General features: G+C 52.2%; 1 protein-coding gene across 1 annotated transcript in view; it reads left to right on the top strand.

Moving 5' to 3' along the window:
* The window catches only part of MYO5B (myosin VB), a 306,778-nt gene that overhangs the window by 115,825 nt on the left and 167,867 nt on the right, over nucleotides 1-23,086 (top strand). The window contains exons 2-4 of the mRNA XM_062201653.1: nucleotides 9,461-9,571; nucleotides 17,591-17,762; nucleotides 20,813-20,957. Of these exons, the coding sequence (XP_062057637.1) occupies nucleotides 9,461-9,571; nucleotides 17,591-17,762; nucleotides 20,813-20,957 (428 nt within the window). The remainder of the gene's footprint in view (nucleotides 1-9,460; nucleotides 9,572-17,590; nucleotides 17,763-20,812; nucleotides 20,958-23,086) is intronic.

Below are 23,086 nucleotides of genomic sequence, written 5' to 3'. Positions count from 1 at the left end.
TTTAGTCTGCAGGGCCCAGAAATTCCCACAGAACTGGGAGGTCCAGACAGATATAAGAAGTAAAAGGTGCCGTGGTTGTGCTCACTGCAGAGAGAAGAGCAGCATCGCCAGGCGGCACGCTGTGGTGGGGGACCAAGCTCTGCTTCCTCGTGCCCAGAGCTGGTGACAGTCCTGTGCTGCTGGGTCGTGTAGGTGGTACTCCAGCGTTTCTGGCAAGGGGGAGGCTATGAGCAGCAAGACTCTGCCGTGCTGGAGCACGCTGTGTGTCTATTCCCCTGCCTGACCAGCGTGCACGGCAGCAGGCTTCTGTATGCCAGGGCCGTAAAGATCAATAACCATAACCTTGTGGAGAAGCAGCTACGCAGGTCAGTGTCGTCCAGCGTAAGGCTGACCTGGTGGGGGGCTGGGCAGCAGGAGCGAAAAGGCTTGATGAAGGAAGCAATATTTCAACTGACTTCAAAGCGTGCGTGGCAGCTGTGGGAGGTGGAAAAAAGCCTGAGCGAAGGCAGACAGAACTTGAGAGGTGTTCGATGATGGCCCAGTGCGGCTAGGATGCAGGAACGATGGTGGTGGCAGGAAGGGTCACTTGGGCCACACTGTGGACACTCCTGAGTGAACTTCTCCTGCAAGCACCAGGGGCTTTTGAAAGCAGGGCAGTGACATCGTGAAGGATGAGGTGGGTTTTGTTTTAAAGATGAACGTCATGGGGTGGTTTTCTGACCTTGGCCTGGTGATGCTCGGGGCTGGACAGGTCGTGGCTGTTCATCCCAAGAGGTTTAGCATCGGCCCTGAGCCCTGCCCACCAGGGTGCAGATGCCAGGAGCACCTGCACACCCAGGTTGTGACAACCAAAAATGTCTCAAGACGTTGCCACGTGTCACCAGGGGGCAGTTTTGCAAGTGGTTTAGAAAGCCAGTGGGAGTGGGGATAGGTTGGAGGCAGGAAGACTAGGCAAGCGTGGGCGGGGTGTTCTCAGGCAATGTAGAAGCCTTCGACGAAGGTATCAGAACAGAATGGAGGGAGATGCTAAATTTGAGGGACAGGTCAGCGTAATCTGACGTGCCCTTGGTGCCCGAGAGAGCAGAGTTGAATCTACGGGTCCCAGTGACCAATCGGAATCCCTCAGATAAACTTTAAAGTGTTGGGGAGGAGGGGGCTTGGAGAAGTAGAAGGCGGGGGGGCGGGGGGGAGGCAGGGTCTGTCTCTGGGTGGAGTCTGCCTTAGGCACCTGAGCTCGGGTCCTTTGACTTTCCTGGCACTCTGTCCTCCATCTGTAATATGTGTCCGTGGAACCCTGTGCCTCCCACTGCCAGAATTCGAAGACTTCATGTTGGCGAAAGCCCTTGAAAAACAGCAGCATGTTCCCTGAGGAATAGGGCCCTTCCAGACGTGAGGGCAGAGGGTCGAGCCTGTGCAGGACGTGGGCGTGAGAGGGGCTGAGAGGGGCGCTGTGCGGGGACAGTGGCCAGTGTGTCTTCTCTGAGCTGACAGGTGACAAGGCTGCCCAGTACTGAGCTCTGGTAGATGTCGGGTGGGATGTCGGGGCCTGGTGGTGGTGGTTGGGGAATCTGCTGGTGGTCTGGTGCCGATGTCTTAGCTGTGAGTGGTGGGATGCTCTCACCCCGTGGTGCTGTTCTTCATCCTTGTGTCCGCCCTGAAAACAGACTGCAGAGTGAACTGATAACCAAAAGGTGCTGTGTTCACAGCAGGTGGTGGCCACAGCAGAAGAGCAGTGGCCGATGGGTGGTTTATTTGAGGCAACTGATGGTTCCCTTTTAGGGAGCTTCAGCCACTTCCCGCTGGTTCCTAGAGCACGATTTGGCGCTAGAGAGCAGCAGCCTCGGAGCTGAGCATTGATTCCCTGGGGCCTTGTTCCTCGCACCTGCTGAATAACAAGAGAGCCCTTCTCCCTGACAATAAAACCCTGAACTCTGGACTCCCGCATCTCTGATCAGAGAGAGGCCTTCACGTGGAGCCTCGAACCTTGACCTTGCCATGGATGCACTGGAGGACATTGGAAGATCTTAGGAGCAGCCCTCTTACTGGGAGTCAGGAAGGTGGTTGAATGATAAATGCACAAGGAGTGTCAAGTTCATTTTCGTTCAGCCTCCTGACTGGAAAGCCAAGGCCAGAGGACGTGGAGGATTTGTCCAGGCTGTGGTTTGGATGCTCAGGCAGGTCCATGTGCCTTGGTAACCTGTCTACCAGACCCCACTGTTGTCTGCGTAGGCAGTTGGTTCCCTCTTGCTCAACACTGCCTGCCCTGTGTTCCTGGAAGGAATAAACCTGACAGCTTGTGTCCGAGCCGGTTGCTTTTCTTTCCTCCTGTGGTCTTTTGTGCATTGAAGTTCATTTAAGGAACGGTTGCATGGACCACTTAGCTCTGCTGGTTAGTGCTGGTTTGTTCTTTGCGATGCCTCGCTCCATATGTGATGCTGTTATCTATAGCAAGCCATTTGTTTTCGGCAATCCTTTCACATTCACTGTGGTCGTTATGGTAAATCTCCTTACCCCCACCCCACTCACAGAACCCTTCGGGGTGAAGTGTAGGAAGTGTGCATTTCACAGTAACCTTGCCTTTGCTCTTTTTCTGAGCTCTTGGAATGCAGGTCAGGCCAGCTACTCTCTAAGCTGCAGACCCACTTTTCCGCTGGACACAAAGGAACAGTGAGTGTCTGAATCTGTTTCTGAGATGCCTGCATTTGGTGTGGAGGAGTTGGAGGGATCCATGAGCATTCTAGAGACTCTGGTTACCCTGTGGCTCTGGAGGGAACTCCCGAGAGCTCGGTCACCAGATAGGCAAGTGTGCGTTCTGCGTGACGTCTGCTCGGTAGTCATTGCGCTTGGACTCCGCATGGCAGTCAGAGGCACCGTAAGGTCTTGGAGCCTTGGTGGCTTAAACAGCAGGCACTCGTTGAACTCCATCGCTCAGGACACAGGTGTAAGGCAGGTGCGTGCTGAGGTAGGAGGTCTTTAGAAGATGCAGCAAGAGTAAACCCGTGCACTCGTGGGGCCGGATGCAAGGTGCAGTCACCCCAGGTTCCTCAGAGAAATCCTTCTGTGCACCTCCCACTTGGATTAATGAAGTTCTGTCTGCAGGACAGCGCTGAGCCTGAAAAAACTCCGGTCAGGGCTGGCTTTGGTTGAAGAGGGCAAATCCTGCAACAGGACTAGGAAAATACATGGAAGCCACCCAACTCTGACTTGGTACATACTTCTAGGGTATGAATTTCTAAGAAGTGTTTTGGTGATTACAAGCTGTTAAGACTATTTCTTAAATGAATCTTGATGAAGAATGGGATGGGAGAGGGAGTAGGAGATGGGATGGTTTGCAGCTGAGAGGGTGGTTATGGGGGGGAAGAACCACTATAATCCAAAAGTTGTACTTTCGAAATTTATATTTATTAAATAAAAGTTTTCTATAAAAAAGACTTTCTTTGGGGAAAGCAATACACTAATCTTTGATTGTAGGGTGTAAACCCACAGGACCAAGAGGAAAATGACTCTCCCAAGATGGCTTTATATATGGATTTTAAAAGTTTGAGTATCTCAAAAAGCTTTGGGAATGAAGGTGGTATCCTCTGAGAGGCAGTCTAATGTGACTTGAAGATTTTTAATAGGACAGCAGGTCGCTTAATTGTGGCACTGAACTGCTGCCTGTGGGGAGAGTTCACGAGCCCAGGAGCCGTCCCCGTGTTGCCGTGAGTAGGATTTCTACAAAGTTTAGCTTCTTGCTTGGGTCCAGGCGCACACACAGCTGCGTGACTCGGGCTGGCTTTGGGTAAATCCTGCTGAGCTGCTTCGGCAAGCAGGTTACATGGGCTCAGCATGGCAGCCGCACCAAGCCAATCTGCTGATGACACGTGCTCCCTTGTCCCCGGGGGGGCTTCCGTGGTCTTTCCACTGAGCCCAGTGCAGATTTCAGGTTCTTTGAAAGCAAGACATGAAGGAGGAAACAGACTACTCTGTTATGGTTGACCAAACTGAACCCAGGAAGTCCCCGAGTGAGCACGTTTGTTTAGAGCTGTTTCTAGGCCTCTGGTATCAGCCGCAGCTCCCGCCACCAACACAGACGGAGATGGTGAGAAGAGGCTGGAGGAGAAGATGTGGCGATGCTCCTTGTATACCGCGTGCTTGCGTCGCCCCAGGACACACTGCTTCCTCCTCACCACACCTGCAGGGCAGTAAACGGGTACCTGGAGGCGTGGAACTGCGTTAGCTTCACTGACAGGTAGAATGCGGATTGAGATGTGATTGTGACTGACACAATCAGATGCCACAAATAGACTTTTTTTTTTTTTTCCTTTTTCCAGTGATGGATGGGTTGAGATGTTGAGATGCTGTGAACTCCACTGTGGTTCCCTGTCCTTTGAGAAAGAATGTGAGGCGAGCTTGGGAGGGGTCTGGATTGGGTCTCGGGAGCCTGCTTGTTCGGCTCAGAAATCGCCCATGACTTTTCCATCACTTTGTGGGCTCTGGGCGTCCGCTGTATTTACGTATAATTCCCTCTGCCTTAGCATTACAGGGAGCATTTGAGGAAAAGGGGGAGGTGTTACTGGTGTAGGGAGCCCTTCGTAGGAATGATTAAACAGGGGAACTAAGAAGCTTACTTGCTGCCGGCATGGTGGGGGGTTGGGGAGGTATTAACTCGGGAAATAAATTGGAAGCGACGAGCTGCGGTGTTCCCGTGACACTGCGTGCACACGACTCTCTTGGGATTACTCTGGGTGGGGCCTGTGCTTTCCTGGAGGGAATTCTCTACCTGTTACTCCCAGTGCCCGAGTCCTGCCACCGCAGTAACTACCAAGCGCTTAGTGTGTGCAGGGTACCGTCCTGCGTGTTCTGCCTGCATTCTTTAATCCCAGCCACAGCCCTGATATGGAAGGTGTTTCCCCCACAGTACAGAGGAGGAAGCTAAGCCTTGGAAGTGTAGAAGCTGCCCTGATGATGGAGTCGGGACAAGCACCCTGGACCTGCAACTCTGACTCGCACAGGGGTAGAATGGGACCCACTTCCTACCACAGGCGTGGTGGGGTGAAGTATTTTCCTGCTTCCTACAACATGGCAGTCTGGCCAGGTGCCAGCCCGCTTGGGAAACTGCCGCTGTGCCGGTGCTGAAATGACGCTCTCCATGTCCTTGGGCTGTGGCTTTTCTCTTTCCCCTCCATGCAACTATTTTAATAGAAGCTTCAGATGGACACACTGACACCAAACAGAAGATGGTACTTAGGATAGTCTTAAGGAATGTTTGGAGTGTGTTTGCCCAACCTCACTGAAGGACTGTGAGTGTCCCCCTTTTTCAAGAGCTAGGAGTTTATAAAGAGGTTTTTACGGGGTGTGAGTTCCTTGGGCCTGGAGTTTCAGTGTCTGAGCACTGGGGTCTCAGCCCTCCCTCCTGTCACTTTGCCCGTAGACTTGGAGCCCCAGCCAAGGGTGGGGATTGGCTTTGCCGTCCTTGTACAGGTGGCATCCGAGGGCTCGGTCTCCCTTCCTTCCTTTTAACGGTTTGTTTCCCTCGAAACCCACAGTTGCCTCGTGCCGGTGGCTTTCGTTGCTACTTGCCCTAACCTCAGACTGGTCTTGTGTGGAGAAGTTGGGTGGCATCTGTGCTTTCGGAGGGACAGGAGCTGGCCTTCCCCAGTGAGTTCTAGGTCAGGTTCTGAGCAGGTGCTTGGTGAAAACATTTTCTGCTGTGCTAAAGACTCCCGAGCCACTCCCAGGCAGAGCCACGATTCCAGTGACACAGCAGAGACTTGAATGCTTACTAACTTGCAGACGTTGTGTTGGTGGTAGGGATACCTATGGTGGTGGACAGTGGTATTCCTGCTCTTGGACCCTTAGCCACAGGAGGAACAGGGCAGCCCCCAAGTTGGGGAGGGTTCTCCCTTCTCCATTCCCACAGGACCCCGCCCAGACTGCTTTCCTTCAGACAAGGCTTTGTTGCACCTGCAGCCTGCGTGGCCGCGTGGTGATTTGTGTGAACAAACGTGCTGTGCTCTTCTCGCGCCTGCATTTCCACCTTAGCTGGAACTTTTGGGGAGAGTGCCTCTAGCTGCTGGGGTGGCCACAGGCTGATGGTGGGGAGACGCCTGTGGGCGCCTGAGCAAGGGTCTGTGATAGCCCTCAAATCTCGGTTACCTATCGGACCACCTGGCCTGGTTGTCAGACATGCTCGCCCTTCCTGGTCGTCTGGGGTGCTTCACAAAACCCCATCTTGCCCACGTAGGATGTGAGTGGTCCAGGGTGTCGCGTGGCGGGGCACTTGTAAGCGCTCCCTGTGGGATCTTGACATGCAGCTGCAGGTGGGGCTGGCGCTGGCCCGGTAGAGGCGAAGGAAGTGAACAGGAGGCTGCAGGAGTTCGGTTCTGGGTGCGTCTGTGACGTCGGCAGCCGTCTCCTCCAGGTGGTGCATGGGCGACGGGCTGGCAGAGCCTTCCCAAACCACCAGCTTTCCCTCGATAATGAGGTCAGGCTTACTCTTCGATTTACTTTGATATGATGGAATTAAGCACCGTTAAAGCAGGATCCTGACAAATTGTGTAGCACTTGCATAGTTTTAGGGGTTATAAGAAGTCTAGAGACTTCAGCATACAAGAGGATGTATGTAACTTACGTGCAGGTGCTGTGCCGTTTAATGCTCATGTCAGGGACTTGAGCCTGCGTGGATGCCAGCCTCAGAAGGGAGTCCTGGAACAATGCCTGCTGATCGCTGGATCCGGGCGGGGCCTGAGACCCTGCGCTCTGCTCCTCGGTGGTGCGGTGCTGAGCTCCTGCCTTGGAGGAACAAAGAACCACGGTGTCATTGGTAGCCTTCTGTGTCCCTGATGCTGTGATGGGGCCACAGGTGTGCAAAGATACGGAAGCCAGTTTTCTGCCTTCCACGTGGATTCAATCTGTTTATGGAAGAGATTTACCTACCTAGAGATCAAGGCACTCTCCCAGAGTAAGAATTGGAGACAGAGCTGGAAAGTGAGCTCTGCAGTGCTGGCTATGGTCGGGTCCACCACATGGGGCAGCACGTGGCAGGTGCATGCTGGGCTGGGCTCCTTGGGTCCCAGTCCTGCCACCTCCTCTTGGCTCCTGCCCAGACTTCCCTAGTTGTCTCAATTACTTGTCACTCTGTTACTTGAGCCGTTCTGGCAGCGTTTACGCTGAGCGGAGGTTTTGCGTGGGGCAGACTCTCTTGGGTACGCTGACTTGGGAGATCCCAGAAGCATAACTGAGTGACCAGAGAGAACCGGGGGAGGCTGGATCTTAGGGACAGAGTCTTATGGGTTGCTGCAGCTGGCTGGGGGGTGGCCCTGGGTGAGGGTGAGCGAGAGTCCCTGCGGGGAGGACGAGTTCAGCCGGAGCTCAGGAAGTTTTCCCTAGAGGTGGTTATACTGGAAAGCTCGCAGATCTGAAGTCCTGTAGCACTGAACTGTAGAGATAGGCTAATATTCCTATGAGAGGCAGAGCCAGGGTTAGGATTCTGTGAGCTTTCTTTGTAATACCAGCCATCAGTGACTCTGGCTTCCTACCTTGAGCTGGGATGCTGAAGGTGTTTGCCTGCTCATCGGTCCATGTCTGGTTCTGCCCCATACGTCTTTCATGGCTCAGTCATGAGAGGGAGTGTGGCACAGGGGTCTGGGACCCCCTGCAGGCAAACATTGTTGAAAAGCACAAGAGGCAGGACCTAAATCAAGCCCACTGCGTGGGCGCCTGGTCGGCTGGTGCTTGGGAGTATGCTGACCGAGCCCCTGTCCTGCCTGACCTGTTCCTGGTTTGCCAAGGATGTTGTTTGGCCACAAAACCACACCAGGCCTGTGTCCAGGTCTAAGATTGCTGAACGAAGTCCTCGAATGCGTGCACGCAGCTTCGTGTGGACTGGTGACTTCCCCTTAACAGAAGCAGAGAAGCAGAGGGGTGATTGGAGTTGAACTGAGTTAGCAGAGGTAAATGTGATGGGATCCCCAAATCTGGGCTCAGAACAAGACATTGTTCCATGGACTAATAACCCCTGAAATTATCCAGAGAAGCAGTTTCAGTACCTCATTCTGTCAATGCAAGATGAAAAGTTGTGTGTTTTTTTTTTTTCCTTTACATTTGTACCAGAGTTAGAGGCTTCTGTGTCATCAGGTAATGTGATGCTGTTGCTTGTGAATCCAAGCTGTTGCTGGAGGGAGAAACGAATGTGTGTGGCTTTTAGCTTTGCTGGGAATTTTGTAGCAAAGAAGTTAGGCATACAGGTGTTAGAAACTTTTAGCAGAACTCGAAGTGTTTTTTTTTTTTGTTAATGCTATAGATCTAAAATAGATCTTAAAGCTGATCTGACACTTCTGTGATGATCCCATTTTATAACTCTCGAGTTGTAGTTTGACCAACAGATCCATCAGTAAATCCATGAGCAAATAAACCTTGATGAAAACACAAACCAAACCCAGGGTACTTCAGATTGGACAGATAAGTTTATTTTGGTGCAAAAATGTTTTTGAAGCCTGCGCAAACATGGGGTTCTCAAAATGTTTGTGGACTGGTTTCAATTTTTTTTTTTGCACCAAAATATCTTGTAAGTCCTTTTTCCGTGAACTTTCTGAAGCCCCGTGCATGTACACACATGCACACAGCTATGTGGAAATGACCGAGAACTGAATTCTGCATGACAGCCCGCAGATCCAGATGCTGCCATGCGGAGAGTACCCCATACGTCAGCCTCACCTTGGGTCCTCATGGCACTGGTCTGCAACGGAACATGGGAGTGGGGGTTCCAGAGCTCCTCCTGTGATTCTGACATTGGGTTGGGGCTGGGAATGCCTGAGTTAGGTCGAGCACCTACTGGGCAAGTCGCTGGAGGTGTCTCCCTTGTCACCACTGGCTGGGGACAGGGGTTTTCCCCTGCCAGGACTTGGCCAGCTTAATGACTCTTTGAGTCAGGATAGCAATGGGGGAGGTGGGATGAGATTTTCGGGGTAAGTTTCTGGCTTCAAGAATGCACAAACTGACTGTTCTGGGATACTTAAATATGCTATTGATTTGTTGACCACTTCCTTAAGATATCTGTAAGAAAATGACTTTGTCCCTGAAGGTAGAATATTGGAGCAGACATTGGCAAGCTACAGAGATAGGCTGTGCTGTCTTGCTGGGTTTTGTGTGTGGCGTTGCTTGTAGCCACACCAGATACTCTATTGTGTGCTGTTGTGCACCACCCTGGGAGACCACAGAGCAGCTGGTGGTGGGGATAGCCAGATGCAGCCATGCCAGTCATCCTGAATATTCTGCTAAGACCTGGAAGGTGCTGTCTGCCACCAGCCCCGTGAGTTACTTATCTGTTATCCTGGTACTGGGTCACCTTGGGTCTTGAGAAGATGACAAGATGTGTGCACGTGGCTTTAAACGTTGGGATAGGCCCTGCATAGGTGGCGACGCGTTTCGCCCCTGGCAGCTTTGTTTTGTGTCTGAGTCTCTGGTTTTCATCTTTCAGTACACGAGGGTGTGGATCCCTGACCCTGAGGAAGTGTGGCGCTCAGCTGAGTTAACCAAGGACTACAAAGAGGGAGACAGGTGCCTCCAGCTCAGACTGGAAGATGAAACCGTAAGTGCTGGGCTGGGCTGGGCTGGGCTGGTGGGTGGGTGGGTGGGTGAGTGGTGGGGTGGGACGCTCAGGTGTGTGTCAAACGGGACTCATTGGTACATGGTACGCTTGAGGTTTTCCTGGCCACTGGGGCTTCTGAGCCATGGGTTCTCCCGTTGATGATGATGATGTTATCTGAACACACTAATGCAGGAAGCTGCTCTGTGGGTATTGGTAAAGAGTAAGTACCCATTGGGGTTGGCCACGGAGAGGTCCTGGGTGGCTGAGACCAGGATCTTCTCTGTGGAGCAGAAGGAACAGGGGTCCTTCTCTGGGTTTGAGGCATCAGTGGGTACTGGGGGAGTGGGAACTCCTACGAGAGATCACCCCAAGCATGGAGTCTGGAGGCTGGGACGTGGGTTCTGAGCCAGCCCACCTGGGTTGGGATCCTGCCCAGTCCTTAGGAGCTGGGTGACCTTGGACAAGCTGGTCACTTCTGACATGAATGGGAATGGTTTTTGTTTCAAGTTATTTTGAGAATAAAGTAGGTGAGTCTGTGACGTGTACTCAGTCGTGCCTGGCACGTGAGTGTCGCAGGTGCCTGAACTTCCTTTGTCGTCACCGACCTTCAGGCTGGTGTTGGCAGTAACCGTGCCATCCTTTTCCTCCTCAAGGGTCCAATTTGGTTCCCCTTTCCATGAGCCTGTGATGTGCGTCTCACATGTGTTTGGAGCCTGGGTGTGTGCCCTGGGCTGGGCTTGCGGGTAATGATGGACATGTGTGGCCCTGCTGACTTGGGGAGCTCAGTGTGGAGAGGGCAGTGCACGTGACATAGAAGTGAGACAGAGAGGGTCATGACAGGTTGCAGTGAGCACAGAGCAAGAGCTCAAGGTGCTGGAGGGAGCATCAGGAACTCTCCAGGGAGAGGTGTTCAGTGAGGCCGAGCTTCTTGGGGAGAGAGAGCTGTGGGAAGGAACCAGCCACTGAAGACTGGGGGTGCAGTGGCCCTAGAGTAGGGTGTCTCAGTCAGGAGCTGTGTGTGTGTGCCAAAGCCCTGAGATCGTCCTGTGTCCCGTTTGGGTACGTTCCAGGGATGGGGAGGAGGCCCGTGGTGCACCTGGGAGCTGTTGGAGGAAGGAATGGTCAGGTGGCCCTGGGCAGGGGATGCCCAGAGGGGTTCCTGCAGGGCTCACAGAGAAATGGGCTTTGAACAAAGTGGTGGGAAAACCTCGAGAACTGGCTCAGGGGTGGATCTGGATGGGCTGCAGAGTGGGCATGGCTGGGCGTGCTGACGCGCCTCTTGCTAAACTCCAGTGGCAGTGAAAGTCCATGCCATAGCCTTCAGCCTTCGATCGTCGACTGTTAACACTTCGTCATCAGTTGAAGCATCGTGGCCTAATCTTCCCACCTGGATGGTCGGTGAATAACTTGCTGATTCCGCATCCCCCTGCTGTGGACCTTGAGCATAGCACTTGGTGAACCGGAGCAGGACAGCGAGTTCGCTAGAAAGCATCCACTCGCCTTCCTCTTCCTGGCCGGCCACCGTGCAGCGAGAAGGGCAGCTCCTGACAGATGGCGTCTGTTTACCGTGCTGGGTAACTCCCCACCCCGAGCGGAGACAGTGAAATCAGCCCGCCCACTTGCACGCTGCCTCTTTCACTCCAGATTTCGTCTCAGTTGATTCTTTCAAGTGGGCAGGTGTTGGGGAAAGTTGTAGGGAGGTAGTGAGGGATGCTCTGTTGTGGTGCTGAGACAGATGCTTGCCTGCCTGGCTGGAAGGGAAACTGGCCCTGGGTGACTCACCCTGGCAGCTGCCCAGGGCTCCTCTCCTCTCTCCCCTGCTCCGGCCAGTGTGGACTCTGAAGGGAAGCCCGGGGCCGGACATCCGCCGCAGCTCTCGAGAAATAATGGGCTCTGAGCGGCTGCCTCTGTCCTGGCTGCTCCTGGGCTGTGATTGTCCACGGCTGGCTCTGAGCTGTCGTTAGGAGGGAGTGGAGCTGTGGCCTGGGGCAGGAGCCATGTGGCTGCACCCTGCGTGCCTGAGCAGCCTCCTGTGAGGCTGAAGCCAGCTTTGCTATTCCAGGCCGTTTGGGAAACCCACCCCAGCAGCCTCCTGCCCCCGATAGGTCTCGCTGCAGCAGCGAAGGGTCAGAGTCAGGGTCCTTCCCTAGAATACACGATGCTCCTAACCCAGCTGTAGCAGAGCTGACCTGCCCAAGGTATTTCAGCTTCTCACTGTTCCTCCAAGATATTTTCTTTCTCTGCTTTTGCTCATTTATTATTATGTAGGGAGAATTTGTGTAAATATAAAATCTATCATATTAACAATTAGGAAAAAATTTAAATTTTGTGAGACAGAAACACAGACCTCCCATCTGCTGGTTCACTCCTTAAATGCCAGGAGCTGGGAACTCATCTGGGTCTCCTGTGTGGGCGGCAGGGACCCAACCACTTGAGCCGTTTCCTGCTGCCTCCCTGGGTGCACACCAGCAGGAAGCTGGAATCAGGAGCAGAGCTGGGACTCGAACCCACGTCTTGAATGGAAGCATCCTGATACAGCATGCGGGCATCACAAGTGGTGGCTTCATGGCTGTGCCCACCCCTGCCCAGTGTTCATGGTTGCTGATGTATGGCTCAGTGGCATTCAGTTTTGTGCAACCATGACCACCGTCCAGCTCCAGGACCCTCTTTGTCCTGCAAAACTGACCCTGTCCCCACTGAGTGCCCCATCTCCCCTCCCTGGCCTGCAGCCATCCTTTGACTTCCTCACTCGGGCTGCTCGGGGCCTCATGCTCGTGCCTTCATACAGTATCCATCTCTTTGAGTTATTATAAGCAAAATTCAACGGACACAAGATTTTTTTTTTAAAGATGTATTTGAGGCCGGCGCCATGGCTCACTAGGCTAATCCTCCACCTGCGGTGCCAGCACCCCAGGTTCTAGTCCCGGTTGGGGCACTGGATTCTGTCCTGGTTGCTCCTCTTCCAGTCCACCTCTCTGCTGTGGACTGGGAGGGCAGTGGAGGATGGCCCAAGTCCTTGGGCCCTGCACCCACATTGGAGACCAGGATAAGCACCTGACTCCTGGCTTCAGATCGGCGCAGCATTCCGACCGCAACGGGCCGGCCGTAGCGGCCATTGGGGGATGAACCAATGGAAAAGGAAGACCTTTCTCTCTCTCTCTCTCTCTCTCTCTCTCTCTCTCTCACTGTCTAACTCTGCCTGTCAAAAAAAAAAATGTATTTGAAAGGCCGAATGACAGGGGGTGTCTTTCATCCATTGGTTTACTCCCCAAATTTCCGTGATGGTTGGGGCTGGGCCAGGCTGACGCTGGGAACCTGGAACATCATCTGGGTCTCCAGTGTGGGTGGCAGGGGCCCAAGATGGTGAAGTCCTTGGGGGAAAGGACAGTGTCTGTCTTCCACTGCATTCTCCCCAGTCCCGGGGAGTGTACCAGCTCTTAGCATAACACTCTGTGGGTTTTTTTTTTTTTTTTTAATATTTGAGAGGCAGAATTACAGGCAGAGAGGGAGAAATAGAGAAAAGTCTTCCATCTACTGGTTCACTCCCCAAATGGCCTCAGTGGCTGGAGCTGAGCTGATCTGAAGCCAGGAGCTTTTTCCAGGTCTCCCACATGAGTGCAGGGGTATAAGTACTTGGGCCATCTTCCACTGCTTTCCCAGGCCATAGCAGAGAGCTGGATCAGGTGGAGAAGCTGGGATGCTGGCACTGCAGGTGGAGGCTTAACCTTCTATGCCACAGTGCCCGGCCCCAGCGCTCTGCTTTTAAACTGGATTGGGCATTTGAGTGATGCAAACCATGGTGACAGGTGTAGCTCCTGCATGGTTTGCTGGAATGGAGCACCGTGCAGGTCCGGCCTTCTATCTCCTGGTCCCCCCTCCCTTTCAGTCCGCTGAACTCATGCCCTCTAGTGGCAGGGGAAACTTTTCCGTTTCCCCTGGCTGTGCTTTTGATTAAAGATTTATTTAAAAGGCAGAGTGACAGAGATCGTCCATCTGCTGGTTCACTCCCCTAATGGCTACTACAGCCAAGACTGGGCCAGGCTGAAGCCAGGAGTCAGAACACCATCCTTGTCTCCCACTTGAGTGCAGGGACCCAGGCACTTGGGCCATCCTTCACTACTTTGCCAGGCGCATTAGCAGGGAGCTGGTTTGGAAGTGGAGCTGGGACTCAAAGTGGTTCAATGCCCTGCACCCCCGGCTGTACTTTGAAATGCCGTTTTCCCATCGAGTTTGTGTCCAGTTTGTAGGCACCTCCCAGATGGGGAGTACTCCCTGTGTGCAGAGACCTGACTTGGAGGGAGGAAGACAGAATGTGGGAGCCTTACTAAAGCAACGTGTGCCATCTCCGTCCCCATAGCCAAGGCCACCCTAAGGTTTGTGGGGCCAGGGCAAGGGCACCAGGCTCCATCTTAACAAATCGTTTAAAATCAGTCTTATCTAAGTTATTGACATAAATCTGTCCTTGGAAAGCTTTGGAAATGTAAAAGAATATGTACAAAATACAGACTTCTGCTCGGTCTCCGTCCAGTTGCTGGCGCTGCCCTGCCTTGGGCGTGTCGGGCTACGTTACCCCCTGCGTAAACACAGGAGTCAGGGGCCTTGTCCAGTGTTGCAGCGTGGGCCGCACCGGGTGATGGTTGCAGAGACTCAGTGAGCAGTCGCCGTCTGTGCCGGGCACTGGGCAGCCCTGGAATCGCATTCCTGTGCCAGAAGAGCCATCTGTTCTCAAGGCTCTGGAGCCCTCCTCTCCTCTAGGTGTCCACATAGCAAGGCGACTGCAGCTCCAGGTGCTGAGCGGGCAGCTCTGTGTCTTTGCTGCTGCTCTGGGCGCTCTTGTTCCTTATCAGTTTCACTGTCGCCAGCACCACTAGCTCACTGGCAGACTGCATTCCCACAAGGTGGCACGTGTTGGAGCGGGGAGGGGCTTTGGGAGGAGATGCATCTGAGAAAGGAAGATGGCGGCATTTCTGTCTTGGGCGCCGGAGACACTGGGCTCGGGTCCCAGCTTTCTGGTCTGTACAGAGAGGGGTACGTCGCTTGCTGAGCTAGGGGAGAGCTGCAGGGTTGTGGTAGCGAATGAGGAAGCCTTCAGAGGGGCCCAGCGACACCACCAAACTCAGTGGATGAAGGAGACTGGCAGTGCCACAACCCAGTGGAATGAAAACCAATTCACAGCCCACCTTTTGGGAATTCTGTCTGCAGAGTTTAACATAAATAAGAGCTTTTCACAGAAGGAAAAGGGCCTACATTCACCTGAGAAAAGAAACCAGCACCAGGAGGAAAATCCCACAGAGAGAACTCATGTCTGATGGGGACGTCTCTCCAGGCAGGCTTGAATGCGTGGTTTTAAATGTGGAATTCTTGGGGCCGGCGCTGTGGTGTAGTGGGTAAAGCCACCATCTACAGCGCCAGCATCCCATATGGGCACCGATTCAAGTCCCGGCTGCTCCACTTCCAATCCAGCTCTCTGCTATGGCCTGGGAAAGCAGTGGAAGATGGCCCAAGTCCTTGGGCCCCTGCACCCACGTGGGAGATGCGGAAGAAGCTCCTGGCTTTGGATCAGTGCAGCTCCCGCTGTTGCAGCCAATTGGGGAGTGAACCAGCGGATGGAAGAACACTCTCTCTCTCTCTAACTCTTTCAAATAAATATTTAAAAATAAATTTAAAAGGACACTTGGTTACTTAAGAAAATAAATAAATGTAGGACTCTTCGGCTCCTCCCTCTAACACTTTAATCCTCAGCAGGATGCTGTGGGCAGGTGCTGTGCTGTCCGTAGGGGTCTCCGTTGTGCTTGGCCTCACTATTTAAAGCTTCAGGAGTCCGTATCCTTGCTCACTCGCAGGACTGAGGCCAAGGAAGAAGCAGCTGTTGATGTAAAATTCCTAGCACCTGTTACCTGATGCCCTCCAGAGGGGTGGAGCCGCCTGCACCCACAGTGGTGCACCTGGTTCCCACGCTGCTCCTAGGGAGGTCTTGTCCCTCTCCAGGGCTTTCGCTGGCTCTTGGTTGCTCTTTATGTTTGGTTACTGGTCAAGTGGAATAGTTTGTGTGTTGTCCACTTGTAGTTCTTAGTTGGTGATTTGTGTTCCGTTAGGGTGTTAGTTCTTTGAGTTCTGAAGCCTGTGGATATTGTGGTCATGAGCTCATGGAATGTGGAATCCCTACCCCTCTCCCATTTGACTTTGCCACCCGTGTGTGTTGTGACTTTTCAAGCTCTTCATTGTAGTCACATTGATGAATGTTTGCCTTCGTAGCTCTGGCCTTTATACCAAACGTCAAAAGTTCTTCTTCCAACACTCACACAAATATTGTCCCCATTTTTCTTACTGTTTTTCTTTTTGATATTCTTTGTTATTTGTTCAATCTAAATTTATTTTGGTATGAGGGAGTGAGAATACTGGCTTGTTTTTATTTTTTCCTCCAAATTGTTTGCTACTTTACTTGCCAATATTCTAATAATTTCTACTAACCATTTATTTGCATTTTAACATTATCATGCACAAATTTTCCATATATGCTTGCATTTATTTCTGAATTTGCTATTACAGTTCATTACTCTGTCTGGTTTAGCACCCTTACTGTAGTTCTTTGATTCCTGGCTTTAGAATATGTCGTGGTTTTTTTTTTTTTTTTTAAGATTTATTTATTTATTGACTTGAAAGTCAGTTACACAGAGAGGAGGAGAGGCAGAGAGAGGTCTTCCATCCACTGGTTCACTCCCCAATTGGCCGCAACAGCTGGAGCTGTGCCATTCTGAAGCCAGGAGCTTCTTCCAGGTCTCCCATGCAGGTGCGGGGGCCCAAGGACTTGGGCCATCTTCTGTTTTCCCAAGCCCTAGCAGAGAGCTGGATTGGAAGTGGAGCAGCTGGGACTTGAACCAGCGCCCATATGGGATGCAGGCGGTGGCTTTACCTGCTACACCACAGTGCCGACCCCTAGAATATGTCTTAAGATTTGGTGGCTTTAGTCCCTCTAAATGTGAGGATGGGGCGGGACAGTGGTACTGTTACTCCAGTGAACTGTGTCACTGTTCAGAGAATTTCCTCAAGGGTAAGTATAGGACAGTGATGCTTAGAGTGTGATCCAGACTCCACCTGTACCTTAATTCCTTGAGGGTGTTTGTAAAATTTCACTCTTGGGTCTCACTGAAGAGCTTCGGACGTAAATTGGGTTCATGAAATTTTTCACGCGCTCCTTCGATGATTCTTTAGAACACTAAGAAATTCCACACCCAGACAACACCTAGTGAGCAGCCAAGTGCCTTCTATTGAAATGTTTGAAGAATAACCCCTACCACCTTCCAAATGAGACACACGCCTGCGTGCATACGTACACATGTTGTCAGTTATAAATGTAGCGTCACTCTGTTGGGTACTTATGTGGTCCACACGCTGTGCCAAGGATATGAAGACGACCTCTCCCATCTGAGATGTGACTTTAAAATGTGTGAGCCTGGTGACACTGTCTTCCCAAGTCTCATACTTCAGGTCTAGGCAGAATTACTGCCCGAGCGAAGCTTGCAGTCAGGTTGTAGGGAAACACGCGTGCCAATGGTGCCACGTGAGGCCTCTGACAGAGGCAGCTCATCAGTTGCAAGGTAATCCAGACGAAAGCGTGTGTGTTGGTTGATGGGTGAGACAGAGTGAGGAGGCACTGATGTTAAATGTGGCCCCTCCAGGGAGGTCTGCTGCAGTGGGGAGAGAACAGAGCCCTGTGGCAGCTCATGACCCAGTGCTGTGTCATTGGGAAGTAATAGAACATTCTCGTAGGTCTGGTGCTTCTTCCTGGATTTCTTATTGGTCTTACGTGAATATATTGGGATTATGTTGTCGGTGACCCCTCCACCTGGGCTGGTCTCATGTGAACACGGGTATTTTGTGCAGCTGGCCTCACTTTAAAATGTTACGCTCATCTCTTGGTGTCGGGATCTTGGTCCCGGCCAAGAAGGCTGGACGTTGAATATGGGCCGCGTGCCTCATCGCTGTTCCTTTCTGTGTCTGCTGCTTGGATTTCTTTAGGATCGAGAATACCCAATCGACGTCCAAAGCAACCAGCTGCCCTTCTTACGGAATCCAGACATCTTGGTTGGGGAAAATGACCTCACTGCCCTTAGCTATCTCCACGAACCTGCGGTTTTGCACAATCTGAAGGTCCGCTTCCTGGAGTCCAACCATATCTACACCTACTGTGGTAAGTGGGGCATCTGTTGGCTGCAGATGTTGGACAGTTCTTCCCATCTTTAGGCTTATTAAATGGTTGAGCCCTAATTCCACAGTTGTGCATAAGAGCCTCTCAGCTGAGACTCCTGAAAGGTTTGCAATCAGAGTGGATTAATTAGGCTGCCCTGGTGTCTGGGGGATGATTGGTGTTAATCACGGCTCAGCCAGGAGGAAGTGCACCATGCTCTATGGCTTCACTGTGTCCTCCGAGTGGCAGGAGAGCAGCCAGGGCCTCACGGTGCCCGCTCTCGCCTCCGAATGCACACCTTCACATCTCCACCCGGCTGCTTTGCTCTCCTACTTGCAATGGTTGTCTTCCTCTCCGACCAGCTCACTGGTTTGTGTACCAGGATGCTGTTGGATGACTATTTGCTCAACTAATAAGCTAAATCCATAACAACTGCTTAGGACAAGAAGTCCTGAAGTTATCACACCCAATTTTCTTGAACTTGCTTTTTGCCACATTGCAAGTTTTGATTTCTTTCTAAATTTTTGTTTAAAAATTTTTGAATATTAAGTGACATGGCAGAAATAGAAATAGAAGCTGTTGTGTGAGAGGCAGACTGAGGACTTGGTTGGGGAGTTGGGCCATGGGGAAGGGGGGTGTCCCGGAAGGAGTTGCCCGGGTCTTGCTCACCGTGGTGAGGGGGCCCTGCCTTGGGTACCAGGCATGCTGGCCCTCTCGGGTTGCACCTGGGGCTGGAGGTGGGAGGTCAGTGGCTTGGCAAGGCTGCCTGGTGCAGTGCAGGCCTCTCCCTGGAGAGGGCCGGGTGTTGTGGGAAGATGTGTGAGCTCACAATCTGAGCTGGACTGACACAGCCCCTAATAACCAATTCTGGAGGATTCCCCCATAGCAGCCCCTAATAACCTGCGCCACGCTGGAGGGCTCCCCCAGGGCCTAGCCCTGCTGGGGCCTCTGTCAGTGTCCTGGGCCTCATGTTTGTCCCAGGCTATCCTTCCAGGCAGGCTGTCATGGAAGGAGGACTTAGGTGACCCCTTGGTCCTCTGGCCCTTCACTCCAGACCTGATGTTTGTGTCCGCACCTGCTGTCCCCCATGTCTCTCTCCACACCCCTGAAGGGAGCACAGCCCGGGATGCTTCCCGTCTGGACGGGGATCTTTGCTGTTGTTGCTCCCCATCTGCCAGTGACTGAAAAGGTGCTCTTTGTCCCCTCTAACACCCAGAAGGCAGCCTGGGAGGAATGGAAAGGAGTGTTCCTGTCTGGCCGCAAAGATCAGACTGACATTTTTTCTGTGTGCATTCTCTAATACCACCTGCCTCACCCCCCACAAAAGATGCTCTGAACTGGGGAGGATTGTCTGATTGCTCAGTCACTTTGCACTATCAAGTGCATCATTGTGGAGCATCCTTTTAGAAACATAAGATGGAAGGGGAAGGAAACCCCAGTAAGCTATGATATGAATTGTGGATTCAAAAATAGCAAACACGCAGTGGCTACTGAGCAAGGCATTGAGTCTAGGTTTTTCCCCCTCAATCATTTTCTCCTCAGGACATTGCAGGTAAATGCAGTTTACACACACACACACACACACACGTACATACATGTGCACATACATGCATACTTCCTTGAGGAAGAACAAGCTGCCCACAGTATCGGGGCATGACTGAGGCCAGAGCCAACCAGGAGCTGGGGACTCAAATCTGCTCTCAAGAGGGTGGCAGGAGCCATCACCTGAGCCAGGATGGCTGCCTGCCAAGATCTGCGTTGCTAAGGGCTGGAGTTGAGAGCAGGTAATTGCCCTGGGCGCCCTGATGTGGGACACGGGCGTCTTAAGTGCCAAGCTAGATGCCCGCTCTCTCTGTTCCCATTTTTTAGTTGGGAACTGAAGCACTGGGAGATGAATTGCCAGAGTTACACGGTAATTGGTTGAGCTAAGGTTAGATCTTAAGATATGTAAGACATACTGTCGATCCAAGTTGTATTTAAGATAGCCCATACGCAGGTGAAAAAACTCACTCCCTTTCCCAGACTTTAATTCCAGCATGGGATTTTAAATATCACTAATACCTTTTAGTGGAGTTAAATGTCTAAAGATTTGCCTGTATCTATTTTAAGAATTCAGTTTGGGGGCTGGTGCTGTGGCCTACCAGGTTAAGTCACCGCTTGCAATGCCAACATCCCATGTGGATGTCAGTTCAAGTCCTGGCTGTTTTTTTTTTTTTTAAGATTTATTATTTCAAAGGCAGGGTTACAGAGAGGCAGAGGCAGAGAGAAGTCTTCCATCTGCTGGTTCACTCACCAGATGGCCCCAGTGCCCGGAGCTGTGCTAATCTGAATCCTGGAGCTTCCTCTGGGTCTCCCACGAGGGTGCAGGGTCCCAAGGACTTGGGCCATCTTCTACTGCTTTCCCAGGCCATAGCAGAGAGCTGATAGGAAATGGAGCAGCCGGGACCCAAACTGGCACGCATATGGGATGCTGGCACTGCAGGTGGCAGCTTTACCTGCTCCACCACAGCACTGGCCCTGCTCCACTTCTAATCCAATTCTCTGATAATAAACCTGAAAAGCAGGGGGAAGATGGCCCAACTGCTTGGGCCCCTGCCACCCATGTGGGAGACCTGGATGGAATTCCAGGCTTCTGGTTTTGGCCTGGCTCAGCCCCAGCCATTGCAGCCATTTGGGAGAATGAACCGGAGGATGGAAAGATTTTTTTCCATCTCTTCCTTAAATATGCCTTTCAATTAAAATACATCATTAAAAATTTATATTAAAAAGGAATTTGTTAAGTTTTGGTGACCGTGTACGTGTGTGTGTGTGTGTGTGCACGCGCACTTGTTCCAGGCTGTGGGTATCTGCAGGCCTGGCCTGTGTCTTAATCATTGTTGGCCTCAGCAGGGACTGGCGCGGAAGCACTCGGGTGAGCCCTATGTCGCCGGCTGACTGGTTGAGCCCCGGCTGCGTTCCCCTCTCATCTGTGGTTGGACGATGAGACTGGGCACCTGAAGCAGACGCCAGGTGGCCGTTGGCTGCTGGGCTCTGACTGCCTTGTCTGTTCACAGGTATTGTGCTTGTTGCCATTAATCCTTACGAGCAGTTGCCAATCTATGGACAAGATGTCATCTACGCCTACAGTGGCCAAAACATGGGCGACATGGACCCCCACATCTTCGCCGTGGCGGAGGAAGCCTACAAACAGATGGCCAGGTGAGAAGGGCTTCGGCCCGGCTGTCTCCTCGTGGTCAGCGGCAGGGAGCGGGGTTTCTGTTGTCCGTTGTGGCCGAGGCGCACGGTGGAGTGCCGAGTTGGAATTGAAGAAGCTTCTTGGAAGCAGAACTAGCCCAGGTTCTGTCTTGGCTCCTTCCTCGACATCCTCATCTTACTCTTGTGAACTTAGACATGAACTTGAACTTGAAGAGTGGGCTTAGGCTTTGCTCATTTGTTGAGCGATGGAGTGATCCCTTGCCTTCCTCTCCTCCACTTCCTTTTGGCCCTCTTTCCTCCCTTCCTGGACTGTGGAATCCTCTTTCCTCCCTTCCTGGACTGTGGAATGCCATCTGTTTGCCCATCCCGGTTGACAGGCGCTCCCTGAAGGCTCCTTGTCAGCTGCTCAGGGGCAGGCATTTGGGAGCAGAAGTAGAAAGTCCAGGTTAGCAGCTGTGCGTGCTGATTTGGGGTTTTTCCTCTGGAAGTTGAGTTCTGTTCAGGCACTTCAGAGCTAGAAAAAAGGAGATGCACTTAAGCCTGGGTACAATTCTCTCTCAAGAGAAAATGAGGCCGGCGCCACGGTTCACTAGGCTAATCCTCTGCCTGCGGTGCCAGCACCCCAGGTTCTAGTCCCGGGTGGGGCACCGGTTCTGTCCCTGTTGCTCCTCTTCCAGTCCAGCTCTCTGCTGTGGCCCGGGAAGGCAGTGGAGGATGGCCCAAGTGGTTGGGCCCTGCACCTGCATGGGAGACCAGGAGGAAGCTCCTGGCTTCGGATTGGCGCAGCGCCGGCCATAGCGCCATTTGGGGTGAACCAACGGAAGGAAGACCTTTCTCTCTGTCTCTCTCACTGTCTAACCCTGCCTATTTAAAAAAAAAAAAAAAAAAAAAAAAAAGCTCTGTGACTGGGGATGATCTTAGCCTGTTAACACCTAAAGCTATGGAAATGCCTATCCCATTTAACAGTTAAGGGGTGATACCTTCCAGCCAGATCTTTCTTGCCACCTCTGCAGACAATGTTTATTTGAAAGGCAGAGCAACAGAAAAAAGGACTCTTCTATCTGCTGGTTCACTCTCCAAATGGCCACAGTGGTTGGGGCTGGGCTGGGCCGAAGCCAGGAGTCCAGCACGCCTTTCGGATCTCCCACATGTGTAGCAGGGGCCCGAGTACCTGGACCAGCTCCTGCTGTTTTCCTAGGAGTACTAGCAGGAAGCTGGATCCAAAGTGGAGCAGCCAGGACTGGAAACAGGAGATACAGGGTGCATATGGCACAGTGGTGACCTAACTTGCTGTGCACAGTGCTGGCCCCCTGGAGAGCATCTTACAGAGCTAGCAACGTATCAAAGCCCCCTTTTTTGCAGAGCAGGGCTGTTGGGGCCAGTTGAAGAGAAGAGAGTGGTGTTGTGAGAGGAGAATCCTGTTTAAGTATAATTTTCAGCCCCACACGTTTTCATGAGGGAAGGCTGTTTGGTAGCTTTCCTTACTGACCTACAGTGTTCTAGCACAGAATGTAGAGATCAGTATGTGTGAGCCCTGCTTTATTAAAGAAATACAGTGATCATATTCAAAAAGGCAGTGATGGAAGAACTGAGAAATCTAATAGAATGATTCGTGACTGTTTGATTTCTTCAAAACGTGGAGGTGGAGTGATTGCGACCTTTGGCCTCTCATGCGTAAGGAAGACCAGATCCTGTATTGATCGGTCGGAGCTTGGACATGTTACTGATGCCCACCTCCTAACTGTGGTTCAGGGTCATCGTGTGGAGGTAGGAATGTGAGTGTGAGACGCAGCACACGGCCCTGCTTGGCTGTCACTGCGTGGCACAGTGGGAGGAGAGCTGGGGACTGGTTGGGCTCTGAGCTTATGTAGAGCCACTTAGGCTGAGTCTGTCTGTTTCATGTGAGGATGGTGGCTGCCCCCCCCCCACTTCCAAAGTGTGGGGGAGATTTCTTCATTGTCTAGAACGGAAGGTGAGTAACTGGGTTCTAACGACTTTCTTCCATGTCAACAGTTATCACGGGTATTGTTGTGGATGTAACTGGGTAGCTTTTCATCCATTCTCGGCTCCTTGTCCTTAGAAGCATCACAAGTTCCTGTTCTTTATCAAAGGCACCTTGAGGCCCCGTAGGG

Source organism: Lepus europaeus, chromosome 9, assembly GCF_033115175.1.
Source record: "Lepus europaeus isolate LE1 chromosome 9, mLepTim1.pri, whole genome shotgun sequence".
Classification (NCBI taxonomy): domain Eukaryota; kingdom Metazoa; phylum Chordata; class Mammalia; order Lagomorpha; family Leporidae; genus Lepus; species Lepus europaeus.
This window is presented reverse-complemented; position numbering and strand designations above follow the sequence as displayed.